The sequence below is a fragment of the Lissotriton helveticus genome, chromosome 5_1 (genome assembly GCF_964261635.1).
Source record: "Lissotriton helveticus chromosome 5_1, aLisHel1.1, whole genome shotgun sequence".
NCBI classification, from domain to species: domain Eukaryota; kingdom Metazoa; phylum Chordata; class Amphibia; order Caudata; family Salamandridae; genus Lissotriton; species Lissotriton helveticus.
In genome coordinates this window covers 734157860-734172460 of record NC_136065.1, presented here as the reverse complement: position 1 = coordinate 734172460, position 14601 = coordinate 734157860, and the positions used below count along the sequence as shown (strand labels likewise).

The following is a 14601-nucleotide window of genomic DNA, read 5'->3' as shown; positions in this document are numbered from 1 at the left end:
ACAAAGCAGGTATTACGGGGGCCGCACTAAGCTGGCTGAAAGCATTTCTTACTGATCGGAGTTTCCAAGTCCAAAGGGGCTCCTTTAAGTCGTCTGCCATTGCACTAGAACAGGGGGTGCCTCAGGGCTCTTCCCTGAGCCCAAGCTTGTTTAATTTGTATATGGCCCCCTTAGCAGAAGTGGTACAAGCATATGGAGTGGAGTTAGTCTCCTACGCTGACGACACCCAACTGCTGATCTCCCTGTCACAAGCCCCTGAAACAGCAGCATCCAACTTCAAAGCTTGTATGCAGGCTTTAGCAGGTTGGATGAATTCGCACTGTCTAAAGCTCAATGGCTCTAAGACAGAGGTAATGGTGATTGGAGGAAGTAACTCAAGCTGGACAGTGGACTGGTGGCCCACATGTTTAGGTCCCACGCCCAATCCCTGTAAAGAGGCTAAAAACCTAGGAATATGGGTTGATCCCAAACTTTCCTGTGAGGGACATGTCAACCGCCTTGTGGGAAAGTGCTTTGGGATATTAAAAACCCTCAATCACACTCTGGACTTACTCCCACTGGAGGCCAGACGCACCTTGGCCCAAGCCCTGGTCACGTCCCGTATGGACTACGCCAATGTGCTGCTCTTAGGCACCACGGAAAAAAACCTAGGGCGATTGCAAGTCCTTCAGAATACCGCCGCCCGTCTGGTGCTGAGACTGCCCAAAAGAGCAGCCTCTAAACCTGCTCTTACAGCACTACACTGGCTACCAGTCCGAAAGAGAATAATGTATAAAGCACTTTTAATTTGCCACAGGATTGTATGGCATAAAGCTCCATCTTATCTCTCTGACTTGGTGCACATTTATGAGCCAGCTAGAGTACTCCGCTCAATAGGAACGGGTCTACTAAAAATCCTCCATGTCAAAAGAGCTAAACTGGGTGGACGTTCCTTCAGACTGCTAGCAGCCAGCAACTGGAATAAACTCCCGATCAGTCTCAGACTGGAAGGATCGGAAGCTAATTTTAGAAAACTTCTCAAAACCCATTTGTATAACGTCTAATGTCTCACGGGGGGAACAGTGGAGTTTCTCGGCTCCTAACATCCTTTCCTTCTTCGCAGCGCGGGGACACGCCGTGAAGGCGTCACCAGGCGCTTTATAAATTTCTTAATTATTATTATTACATAGAAGTTAACAATATTATTCAAATCCCTCATATGCAGATATATATTAGAACTGGAATTCGGTGGCGGTGCAAGGAAAACGTTAGTAGGTACACTCATATAAATATGGGATTATACAGTCAATGCATATTCAATATTTGTTTAAGATCAAGATGAGCTTTTTTCAATATCACAATAGTGAATCATAAAAGCATACATAATAAAATACAAAATACAATTAAAAAGTTACAAATAGATTAAAAACTAAATGATACAAATACAGAAACAATTTAAGAAGGCAACAGTAATCTGCTCGCCCGATAGGTATTTCCTTCGGAAAATAACAGCCCTTAAGAAACGTGATAAAACCATACATGTGTAAAATTTGGAAGTAGTTTTAAATGTACAAACGCTGGTCTACATTGTTTAAAATGTAGCGATTTTATTAGCAGCTTAAGCCCTTCCACGTTGCACGAATGTACGCGCTCTCCGGGGGTTTTATTGAGTGGGTGGGATTCGGACGGCCTCGGCCGTTGTCAGCGCACACCCACCGTGACATCGGACAGCTGGGGGCCGTTAGAAGCACAAAAGGGTTTAATAAAGGAGCTTCTTAAATCAGAGTAACATTTACAAAAAAACAGTATATGCACAGTGGACTGCTTGGATATATTGTCACAGGAACAGTACATTAAATAGTGTGACCAGTTGTTAATATTGGGAAAGCTCGTCAGGCTGGGAAAAATGTCAAGCCAAAGCATGTGAGAACAAATCTGTGCTAGGCATTGAGTCCATTAACTATAGGGTTGCATGTCAAAGATGGTCAGAATCATTAGGTTTTTGTGAACAGTAGGTTTAGGCAGTTCAACAGACAACCTCAATTCCTCAAGCAAAGTTAAACATTCCAGTTTTAATGCTTTCCTTGAGATACTAATCAGGGTTTCTGGATGATCATAATAATCAGAATGGCCAACGTCAGCAATGAATTGCTTGACAACTTTTAACCAGGAGATTTTAGAAGCATACACTGATCCACAGTAGTTCTGTACAATAGCTCAACTGAGTTCTGTGTAGCCCGATGACCATGTTTTATGACAGAGCAAAACTGGCTGAACCTTTATAAAGTCTGCTAAGTATGCAGCACCCAATTCCATATTACATATAAAATTGGAACAGCTTTCAGGAAGTGCAAGGAGATTTTTTATAAAAAGCATTTTCTGACAGCTGTAAAGACTCAACATTTACATATCCCCACAATTCAGAACCATACACCGCAATAGATTGACATTTAGAATTGTAAATGGTCAGCTTCTCTTCTGGGTGTTTACTGCCCAATTTCCTAGAAAAGTTGAGCAAGGCCATAATGGATTTAACAAATTGGAGGAGTCTTCTAGAGTTTACAGAACTTCCCTCACAATCAAATAAGATCCCTAGGTACGACAAATAAGGTGTTTGCTGTAAGGTGGTGTTCTCAATTTGAATATTATGACATTTAGCTGTTCTTTTACCAGCTTCCATAACAAAGGTTTTACTTGTGTTGATTTGTAACTCCAAATTCTGCATGTAATGTACAAATTCCTTGCAAAGAAGCTGTAGTGCAAGCGGGGTGTAGGCCAATAGCACTGCGTCGTCTGCATAAAGCAAAGCCGGTATAGATCAATGCCCAACTTGCGGCAGATCTAAGCATTTATTTGTGAGGGTGTTACCCAAGCTATTGATATACAAGTTAAACAAGAAAGGAGCAAGTACAAACCCTTGTTGAACCCCTTTTTTATAATAAATGGTTAGGTGCATTCACCTTCCAAACCATAGCAAACCATTGAGGTGCTGGTTAAGTATAGATATCTAAGGAAATTAACTATATTGAGATCCACTTCCATTGTAAGCATGACAGACCCTAGTTAGTCCTGGACTACACAGTCGAAAGCAGAGGACAGGTCAACAAACACCATTAAAAAGTTGCCACGTTTAATGTGCATGTATTTACCTATTAATAAGTTCAGGTTGATAGCCTGCTCTGTGGCCCTATTTGTTGAAGTGCACTACTTTACATTAATGATATTAACCCCTTCGATGCTGATGACGGAGCGGTTCTGTCATCAGCATCGGTTGGGCTGCGCTGATGACGGAACCGCTCCGTCATCAGCACAGCCCCCCCTGGGGCACCGATCTTCATGCCTCAAGCGGGGGTGGCAGCGGAAGAGTTTCCGCTGCCACCCCCGGGTCCCCCCATGCTTCCTGATGACGTTAGCGCGCACTGCACGCGCCAACGTCATCAGGAAGTGCTAGACGCGCTGGGAGCCATTTCTTTCCAGCGGGTCCAGCGAGTGAAGGTAGGTTTTTTCCTCCGGTGGGGCGGGGGGGGGCGTTTTTTAGTGCCTTGAGGCATCGGGGGGGAGGAAACAGTGTTTCCTCTCCCCTGATGTCCCAATGCAGGGCATTCCTGGTGCACGATCGCGCACAGCGGCGCAATCGTGCACCAGGAATGCCCCACTAGACACCAGGGATTGTTTCTTTGTGCCTCAATGTGTGCAGGAAGTGACCCCTTGGGCAAGGGTCGCTTCCTTAGGGGGTCAAATTTATTTTCAGACTTTTCTGCCCCCCTGGGGCAGATCGGCCATTTTTTGGGCCGATCTGCACCCAGGGGGGAGCAGAAAAGCCCACTAGAGCCAGGGATTTGCAATCATTTCCAAATCGGAAGCGACCCCTTGGGCAAGGGTCGCTTCCTTCGGGGGTGAAATGTATTTTCAGACTTTTCTGCCCCCCCTGGGGCAGATCGGCTGTTTTTTTGTCTGATTTGCACCCAGTGGGGGCAGAAAAGCCCACTAGAGCCAGGGATTTGCAGTAATTTCAAAATCTGAAGCGACCCTTTGGGCAAGGGTCGCTTCCTTCAAGGGGAAAATTTATTTTCAGACTTTTCTGCCCCCCTGGGTCAGATCAGCCGTTTTTTTGGCCGATCTGCACCCAGGGGGGGGGGCAGAAAAGCCCACTGGAGGCAGGGATTTTCACTTTATTCAAAATTGGAAGCGACCACTTGGGCAAGGGTCCCTTCCTAAGGGGGCACATTTTTTTCAGAGTTTTCTGCCCTCCCTAGGGACAGATCGGCCGTTTTTGTTGGCCAATTCTGAACCCGGGGAGGTAGAAAAGCCCAGTAGAGCCAGGGAATTTTTTATTAGTAAAATTGGAGGCGACCCCTTGGGCAAGGGTTGCTTCCTTGGGCCCACATTTTTTTAAAGTACTTTCTGCCCCCTCTGGGGGCAGATTGGTTTTTAAATTTGGCCTTTCTGCCCCCAGGAGGGGCTGAAAACCCCACTAGACATCAGGGAATTATTTTATTTTTAAATGGAAGTGACCCCTTGGGCAAGGGTCGCATCCTGGGTGCCCCATTTGAAAATAAATATTGTGCTCGCTTCCAGGGGACATATATTTGTTTATGTGTAATCAGCCTTTCTGTCCCTGTTTGTGTAGTGACATAGCCTGTGACATAGCTTGTTATAATGTGTATTGTTTTTCTTGTAAAGTGTAATGTTTTAATTTCCCCTTTTTTGTTCTTGTTCTAGGCTTTTGCTCTTTAGACTGTTGGAGTGTGAGGTTTTGTTACTGGTGGTTCTGCTGTTTGTGTAGTTGCATGTGTTTGGTAAGAGACCTTTTTTGTACTATTTCAATGTAAATGTGTTTTATGCAAAGTGTGTAATAATATCAGTATGTTCTGTTTCTGTTTTTTCTGATTGTAAAACATGTTTTGCATTAGTGCTTTTTTCTTTTTTCTAGTGGGATATCGTTGACTATTTGCTGTGTGTTTGCAGAGTTGGTGCTGGTGGGTGTGGCTGTATTTTGTAAGTGAATTGTGTAGTTATTCAGTTTATAGATCTTTGTGATAAAGGCTTACATTTCTTTACCTACTTTGCACAGTGTTGGTTGTTGAGTTGTTTGTGCAGTCTACTTTCTTAGTGAGCATAATGGCTAGTCGCCGGATTACCGCTCAGCAAGTTGTTGGAATGCTTTTTGATTCTTCCTCTGACCATGGTGCTGAGAGTGACTCTGATTCTGAGGCAGAGGTGGGAGATGAAGATTCTGGTAGTGAGTTTTCTCTCCACATGGCATCGTCTGATGATGAAGATACTCTGAGTGCTGATGAAGCTACTTTTGGTGTGGATGAAGTGCCTGTGTTAGAGGAGGACATTGCTGTGCCGATAGTGCGGCAAGAGGCATCTGGGGTGCAGCCTGGGGCTGCTAGACCTCACATTGGTATAGTGCGGCAAGAGGCATCTGGGCTGCAGCCTGGGGCTGCTAGACTTCCAATTGGTGTAGTGAGACAAGAGGCTGCTGGGCGGCAGCCTGAGGCTGCAAGACTTGTCGTTGAAAGTTCTGACCTCTGGGTTGCCCCAGGCATGGAGCAGCCAGCATTGCCTGAATTTACTGGTGTTCCAGGGTGTAGGGTGAACACTGAAAACTTTTTGCCAATTGATTTCTTCAAGTTGTTTATGGATGATGTGTTTTCGGCAGAGATTGTAGAGCAGAATAATTTGTATGCAGAACAGTTTTTGAGGGAGAACAGTGCCAGCCTTAAGTCCCACGCTAGAGCTACCCGGTGGACTCCCACAAATTTGGAGGAGATGAAAAAGTTTTTGGGTTTAACTTTTTTGATGGGCTTGCTTAGGAAACCATCAATGGCTTCATATTGGTCTACTAGTCCCTTGATGGCAACAGCTATATTTACGGCAGTCATGAGTCCTGATAGGTATTTGCTTCTGCTTCGGATGATGCATTTTGTTGACAATGGTTTAGCTTTGTCACGAGATCACCCTGATTGTGACCGTCTTTTCAAGATTCGGCCTGTCATTGATCATTTTGTTGATCGATTTCCTGAGATCTTTGCTCCTGGGAAAGAAATTGCAGTGGATGAGTCTTTGGTGTTGTTCAAGGGCCTCTTGGTATCTAGGCAATACATTCCGAGTAAGAGGGCACGCTATGGAATTAAGCTTTATATGCTGTGTGACAGTCGGACTGGATATGTCTCTTATTTTAGGGTGTACACCGGTAAGGAATCCCAGATTAACCCCCCTGGTTGTCCGTCCACTTTTGGAGTGACTGAGAAAATTGTGTGGGAAATTGGTAGAGGATTTTTTAACAAAGGCCATCATTTATATGTAGATAACTTCTACACTGGTGTGCAGTTGTTCAGGTAATTGGCCAAAGTGGACACTGTTGCATGTGGCACAATCCGCTCTAACCGTAAAGGTTTCCCAAAAGAACTTGTTTGTCAAAAGCTTGCTCAGGGACAGTGCAGTGCATTGCGTTGTGAGGAGCTTTTAGCTGTGAAGTTTTCAGACAGGAGATGTCTACATGTTGACTTCCATACATGATGAAAGCACTGAAGCGGTGACTGTTTGGGGTCAGGTTACAGAAGCGCGCAAACCTGTGTGCATTATGGACTATAATAAGCACATGGGTGGTGTTGACAGAGTAGATCAGAGATTGGAACCGTATGCTGCTCTTCGTAAGTCTTACATTTAGTACAAGACGTTGGCTATCCATCATTTCCACTTGGCAACCTTTAATGCTTTTGTTGTGTTCCAGCAATCTTGTCCTCAGTCAAAGATGACTTTTGTAAAGTTTCAGGAGTCTGTAATAGGCAGCCTTGTTTTAGTGGAACAGGCAAGTGTTCCTAGAGTTGGAGTGGTGGAGGATGTTGCCAGATTGAAAGATCGCCACTTTCCTGATCAAATTCCTCCTACAACCTCAAAACACTTTCCCAGTCGGAGATGTAGAGTCTGTTGGCGAAGAGGTTTGCGGAAGGAGGTTCGTATGTACTGCCCCGACTGTCCTTCTAACCCTGGGCTGTGTGTACCTGCTTGTTTCAGAATGTACCACACACAAAATAATTTTTGGGAGCATCCATGAGTGGTAAAGTGAACAGGCTGGTCTCTATTCTTTAAAACTTATTGTTCAGTTTCAAAGTTGGCATTTGTGTAGTGTATTTAGATTTAGTTGTTGTGTTATTAGATTTGTATCAATTTGCAATTTGTTTTTGTTTTTTATTTGTATTGAAAAAAAACTAAAGTATGATGTTGGTTTGCGTGTAGTGTCCATTGTCTGACGGTGTGCATGGTTTGGCGCTTGGCTGGCGGTATCTGTGGACTGGTGGTTGGACGGCGGTGTCTGTGAACTGGTGCTTGGCTGGCGGTGTGTGTGGTCTGGTGCTTGGTTTGCGGTGTGCGTGGTCTTGCGCTTGCCTGGTGGTGTGTTGGGATTGGTGCTTGGCTGGTGGTGTGCCTGGGTTGGAGCTTGGCTAGCGGTGTGTGTGGAGTGGCGCTTGCCTGGTGGTGTGTGTGGACTCGTGCATTGTCACCATAGGCAGTGTCAAATAATGTACCAGCACTGGCATTTGTGCTGCTGGACAAAACAGCCTTGGAATTTCGAACTTCCCAATATGCAGGCCATACATGCAAAAGGAAATGACCCTCATCTATGCTGGTAGAGAGTCTAGAAAATAGACCCCCTCAGTCATCCCACAAAAAACAGACTTTCATTATTTTTCCATGGATCAGTTGTATATGTTTTAAATGTAAACAGCCCGGGAAATTATTTTAGACTTTAACTGTGCTAGATTGGAGTTGACTTGTTTTACTAATTGGCTCACTACCTAATCACCTAAGACTCTGACTTCACCTGGACAATAACTTCCCTTAGTCATCTTCCCTTTGGATAAAAGCGCTTAAGCAATTGACATTATTCTAACAGATATAGAACATTCAAGATTACATACAGACTGGATGCCTTTCTACTGTTAACTTAAAAAGAAACTCAAAACCTAAAATATTTCTAATGAAAACTTTCCTCGTAACGTTGGGATTCCTTAAGCAGAAGAATGAACGAAGCACATATGTTATGTGTAAATGAAAGCTAAACACTACCTTATTCTTGGATCATTGAAGGCTATTGTCTCATTGTCCTTCTTCCAGTAAAACACTGGAGGCGGCATTCCGACTACTCGACCTTCCAGTCTCACAGGATGACCTTCTGGTACACCACTGTTCAGAAGCTTTTCAAGGAACATAGGTATCTGCTTGACTTCCTTGGCTGGAAAAAACATATGAATAATAATGTTCAAACAGGTTAATTACTATTATCGTAACTTGTGTTCCATGCTCCCAAACAACCTCAAACAGCAAAACAAGCATTTGCAATGCAATATGTCTCGCATTTACGAGAGTTTGAGCTATTGGCATTGTAAATGAAAATGCCTTTTATTTATGCATTGTCATTTACAATGCCAATAGCTTAAACTCTCGCAAATGCAAGACCTATTGCATGCAAATGCGTTTGTGCTATAAAAATAAATAAAAAGCCTTAGGACAGAGAGTGTCCTGCATGCAACAGCAGACAGGACAAAGCTATTTGCAAAAACAGTGCTCCAAGGCTGTAATTAAAGCCTACAGAGTAACAACACACGTAACAGGGGGTGTCCCTATGAGAGGTTACAAAATGAGACAAGGCGGTACTAAGTAGGGACTACTAAGCCTATTCACCAATGAACAAACAAAATTTACCATGGACAATGACTCAAGCCTATGAAAAATATGGGCAAGTCCCTACCTGAAAACAGTATGCCTCACAGAGAAGCGCATGCGCTGCCCAGGCTCGACCTAAATATGACACCAAACCACTACAATAATACCCATGCTTACAACTTTAAATAATAATATACAAGTTTGCTGCCCTCTAGTTCTAAAAAAACACAGTGTCCCAGTAATATGTCATTCAGTTATTTTGTTTATTTGTTCCTTCAGATCATACAATTCCAGTCAGCCACCACAACTTTTCTTCACAGTAGGTATTAGCCTGTGATTTTCTCTGGACTTGAGTAGTGTATTGGCATCCCCCATCTTGGTAATAGTAACTATGTTGCTCCATTATAACATGCGACAAGACATGGCGACACAGCTGTGCAAAAGGCTGAATGCTGCATTTGATGTCTCATAAAAATCTGGTCCATAGCTGCATGCAGTGAGCCAGTGACCAGTAGAAAAATGTAAGAAGTGGAAAGTAATTTAACGTCCATAATGCATCTCAATTCAACATTAAGGGGCCGATTAGGATGATGCCATTGTTGTGGAAGTGGGACCGTCCACCTGTATGGCGCAGTCTCACACCTGCAATTACAATGCGACCGACAGCGTGGCGGTTGCATCGTGCCTGTTTACCATTGCGGCAGGTGCTGCTGGCTGCAGCGTCCTCGGCAATTATAAAAAATGCATGTTTTTAATTTCCCTGCACTGCGTGGCAGGCACCACGCTGTGCCTGCCACGCAGTGCAGGGAAATGCAGGGAGGTATCATGGGTACCACCCCAGTACAACAACACCTCCCCCAACACAAGATGGCCCACAACCGGCCAACAAACCCAATCCCCGCCAGACTTTCCATGGCGGTTCAACCGCCATGGAAAGGCTAGCTGATGCCCGTATCGTAAATTGGTGGATGGTGCCTGCAAGGCACCACCACCATTTTACCCTATCTGGACTGTCCTCCATGCAATCGGTCAGATTTTTTTGTTAGAACAGCAACTAGATTTTCCAAGCATAGGAGGCAAATCGGTTCCCTTGTTGTCATATGCTGATGACACGGTTCTGATGGCTTTAACGGCCAATAGCCTCCAAAAAGTCTGGAATGCATTTACTGATTTTATGATGGCATTGTACATAAAAGTAAATTTCAGTAAATCTTTTATTATGGTATGCGGTCCAAACCAAACCAAACAAGGACATTTGTTGTGAAGGAAAATACCATTGATAAGGTGCCCAATTTTACTTATTTAGGGAATGTTTTTAATAACAAATTGAATTTGGACCATCTGATTGTGGCTAGGGTCCAACACACTAGCAGAATAGTAGAGGGCCTATTTCACTTTGCTTGTAAGATGATAACCCCATACAAATCAAAATGCCTGTCAGTAGCTACCTATGGGGCTGGAGTATGTGGACATCATAAAAGTACCCAGTTACAAACTTTGGAAAATACATTTTTTTTAAACTGTTGATGATTCCTATTAGCTATCCTACACATCTCTGTCAATCGGAAGTGGGGTTGGATTTTGTAGAAGATAGAAAAAATATCGCCCCTATTGACCTCAGAGGACCTACTATTCTCAAGGAGTATTCTTAGAGACTGTAGGAACATTGAAAAGGCTCTGGCTATCCCCTGCCTCCGTTATGTCAAAGATAATTTTAACAAGATTGGCTTAGGGCACTAATATGATAATCCCGATAGCATTCAATCTAACCTGAAATTGATTATAAAAAATGCATATTATGCTGAATTGCACAATTGAGTGAGTAAGTCCAAACGACATCACAGAATACAAAACTGTGTAGATGGGTGCCTAAACCATCAGCAATTTTACTTGTCCTTTACTACGCATGTACAATTGCGTTTCCTTATGACTAGAAATCGTCTTTGCACATTGCACTTTCTTGTGGCTTTTCCTAAACAGCCAAGTTGGTGTGAGAGACTGACTGCCTGTCCTTGTAATAATTCAGCCCAACAAAGCACTATGCACTTTATGTTGTTTTGCACACTTTATAAAGATCTAAGGGCAAGCTTTATCAAGCCTGTTCTGAGCAAAATTTGCCCTTGTTCTTACCAGGAGGGTTTTAATTATTTACGATCATTATCTACCGCTGCTATTTATACAGCTGTGCTTAACTTCATTAGAACTGCTTTTTTAATTAGGAAATGCTAAGAATTGTAAAAGAAAATTAAGTTTCAAATGATTTTACAGTTTTATTTATCTTGTATTGATGTGTTGGAAAATGATAGGATGTATTAATTGTATTAATATAGAACCTGTGCTGGGGGAGCAGGAGCCATGGAGGAGGATATGCTTTTTTAGCTAGGCAAAGTGCACACTGTTTTAAAATGGTAAACCTTGAGTCTATATATGTCTTCCAAGTCTAACTTTTGTATAAGTTTTTTTTATGAATACTTAATTATTTTATGTATGTATGCCAAACTTTTATGATTCGAATGAATCGATCAAAGTTATTTGACTTGACTTGCCTGTGGCGGTTCCATGGCAGACGGTGTTTGCGTCCGCCATGGTCGCAGTGTGGATCCGCCCGTCATCCTAATCTGGCAGGTGGTCAATCCATGTTTTATGGCAGACGGATCGCCACCGCACCGCGGGTTGTGGCGGTCCTTCTGCCATCATAATGACCCCCTAAATTAAGTAAATTGCGTCCAATGTTGCATGTTACGTTACTAGAGAACTATAAGCAAGATGGACCAAAGGCGTTTAAGCACTTTACAAGAAAAATTAGACAGAAGAGAGAGATTGAAGCATTAAGCAGAATAACAGGACATTTACCATAGGATGGTACTACAAAAATATCAGATGGTCTTCCACAAAGGAAAACAGGAATGACAAAAAAAGGACCTGGAGTCAGATTCAGAAGAACATAATACCTGATCAAAAGCAGATCAGAGTTAGAGGCAATCATTAAAGCACACAGAGTAAGAAAGGACAGGAATGAGAAAGTAATTGAGATTAGGAGGAGAAGAATATAATAAATATGCAAGTGGATGCACATGAACGATCTCATGGGAGGAGAAGTAGTGTCTGCTCTTTTTTCAAGGCTGGAAGAGAGGTGGTGGTGAGAAGGTCTGGAGTGACTGATTCGTTTATTGTTCAGTTAATTAAAATTCACAATTGACTGAAGAAAGTGCATTAAAAACCACATAAAAATCATCCATCCTTTGATTTATACACCTAATGCATTTGCTTCAAGATCAATGTGCCAAAGTTTAAAGTGCCGGTGCATAGAGATGTAAAGATAACCAGTTCACAATTGAATGGAGACATTACATTAAAACCCGCATAAAATTCATCCATCTTTTGATTGATGCACCATGTACAGTTGCTACAACATCAGTATGCAATTTTAAAGTGCAGGGGCATGGAGATGTAAACATAACCAGTTCAATTTAGCCAAATCAGTATGCCAAGTCAACCATGCCAGTTTAAAGTGCAGGTGCATCCAGATATAAACGTAACCAGTACGGTTTTGTTAATAAGTATAGACTTTAAGGATTACTTATGAGTCTTTTTTCCACTTTTGATATAATGACTAAACAGGTTTGGGGCTATTATGTAACATTAAGGGCCTCCCAAGCGTCATAGCAGCCAAACTGGAAAAATGATTCTCAAGTTTGGTCAGCAACAACTGATTTGTCAAATAAGAGAAAAAACGTGTGAGCCCTAAATCATCAAAATCCAAGGGCTCATTGAGAATTCTGTTGAGCAAAGTTTGGTTCATTGTATTGAATGCAGCACAAATAACATGAAAGACAAGGAGACAAAAAGTACGCAAATCAATAATAGCAAACCTTGGACTCGTAGAAGGTGGGGGTTTGTTCTTACTCTGCAACACACAAAGCAATTCCCCTAATGTTGGGGGATTGGGAAGACCTTTGGGTCTTCCCAATCCCCCAATCCCCCCAGTCTTCCCAATCTGGGTGACCACCTGGACTTGCTTCAGAACGGTCGCTCCACCACGCTCCTCCTCATTAGCAGCTGAAACGCTCCCTGGTATCGTTTCTTGTGTGTTTTCTACAGCACTGTTGTTACCATTGCATTGTAGCGCTTTTCACGCATAGCGCCGCTGTTACTATTTGGCATAATTAGCGCGACCTCGCTCAGGCTGTTGGGATCATTTTTCTTGTGTCTGTGCATTTGTTTGATTCTACTGCTCACTCGACGCATTTGTGTTTTTGCTGACCCTGTCTGCCTTTCCCTTTGACCCTCCATTTTGTTGTTGGTATCCCCTGGCCCGCCCCTCATCCACACTACCGCCTCCCTGCTGCCCCTCCCACGCTCCGCCCCCTCCACTATCCATTTATGTCAGATGTCCACACGCGCAGCGTCCACGCGCTACGGCCGCGCCGAAGGTGCGCCAAAGGTAAGCCCGTCTACGCCCGTCCGCGCCTGGCCCGCCCCCAGCGCCAGACCCCCTGGCCCCCGTCCCTCCCACCCCTCCCGCATTACCTACGATGCCACCTCCCTCCTAGCCCTTAACCCCGGCCGACTCCCCAACTGCGCCCAAGGCGCCCCTGGACACACCCATGGACCCTTCTCCTGCAACTCCTGCAAGTTCGACGGCACCAAGTACAACTCCTCATCCACGAACACACAACAGATATCTGACGCCAACCACCTAAAATGCATCCTGCTCAACACCCGCTCAGTCGACAGACACGCCATCGACCTCTGGAATCTTCTCGACACCATCTCTCCCGACGTCGCCTTCCTTACAGAAACATGGATGAACGCCTCATCAGCCCCAGACATCACCATTGCCATCCCGGAAGGATACAAGATCATCCGTAAGGACCGCACCGACCAAACAGGAGGAGGCATCGCTATCGTCCATAAGAACTCCATCCGCATCTCAACCAGCTCAGACGTCAACCTTGCTAGCGCCGAACACCTTTACTTCCAGATCCACACCGACCCCAAGACCACAATCAGAGGCACACTCCTCTACCGACCTCCAGGACCCCGTGCACAATTCAGCGACGTTATCACTGACTTTATCACCCCACACGCCCTCCCCTCCGAGGAATACATTCTACTGGGAGACCTCAACTTTCACCTGGAAAAGAGCAATGACAGCAACGCCACCTCCCTTCTGGACAATCTCGCCAACCTCGGACTCAAACAACTTGTCACTACGCCCACCCACATCGCAGGTCACACACTCGACCCTATCTTCACCTCCAGCAAACATGTCTCCTTCAGTCACACCACTACTCTCCATTGGACGGACCACAGCTGCGTACACTTTATCTACAATAAAACCACAACTCACAACCATCCTCAACCCACTCTGCGAAGAAACTGGAACAAAATCACCATCGTCCAGATCTCCTCATCGCTTCTTCAAAAACCCCCTGCCCACTCCTCAAACCCCAACCAAGCAGCCATTAACCTCACCCAATGGCTATCCAACAGCGCCGACATCCTAGCACCGCTGAAAAAACGTCAAATCAAACTAGGCAGCAAAAACGCCTCCTGGTTCAACGATGATCTTAAGAAATCGAAGAAACTCTGTCGCTCCCTCGAGAAGGCCTGGAAAAAAGACCCAAACACCTGCACCAGGGACGCCTTCAAAAACGCCACCCGCATACACCACCAACTAATCCGATCTGCCAAGAAAGCCGCATTCAAAGACCGACTAGACAACAACGCCCACAACAGCAAGGAATTATTCAACATCGTCAAAGAATTTACCAACCCCTCAGCCAACTCCAATGATATCACCCCCTCTCAAGCCCTTTGCGACTCCCTAGCTTCATTCTTCCACAACAAAATCGCAGACATCCACAACAGCTTCGACAACCGACCCGGAGACCAACCAACCCAACCTTCTGCAGGACCTTCACCCCCCTTGAACATCCTTAA

General features: G+C 44.4%; 1 protein-coding gene across 1 annotated transcript in view; it reads right to left on the bottom strand.

Annotated features, from left to right (window-relative positions):
• Window positions 1–14601, bottom strand: part of MYPN (myopalladin) — a 2138596-nt gene that overhangs the window by 240017 nt on the left and 1883978 nt on the right. The window contains exon 18 of the mRNA XM_078643205.1: window positions 8059–8224. Coding sequence (XP_078499331.1) covers window positions 8059–8224 — 166 coding nt within the window. The remainder of the gene's footprint in view (window positions 1–8058; window positions 8225–14601) is intronic.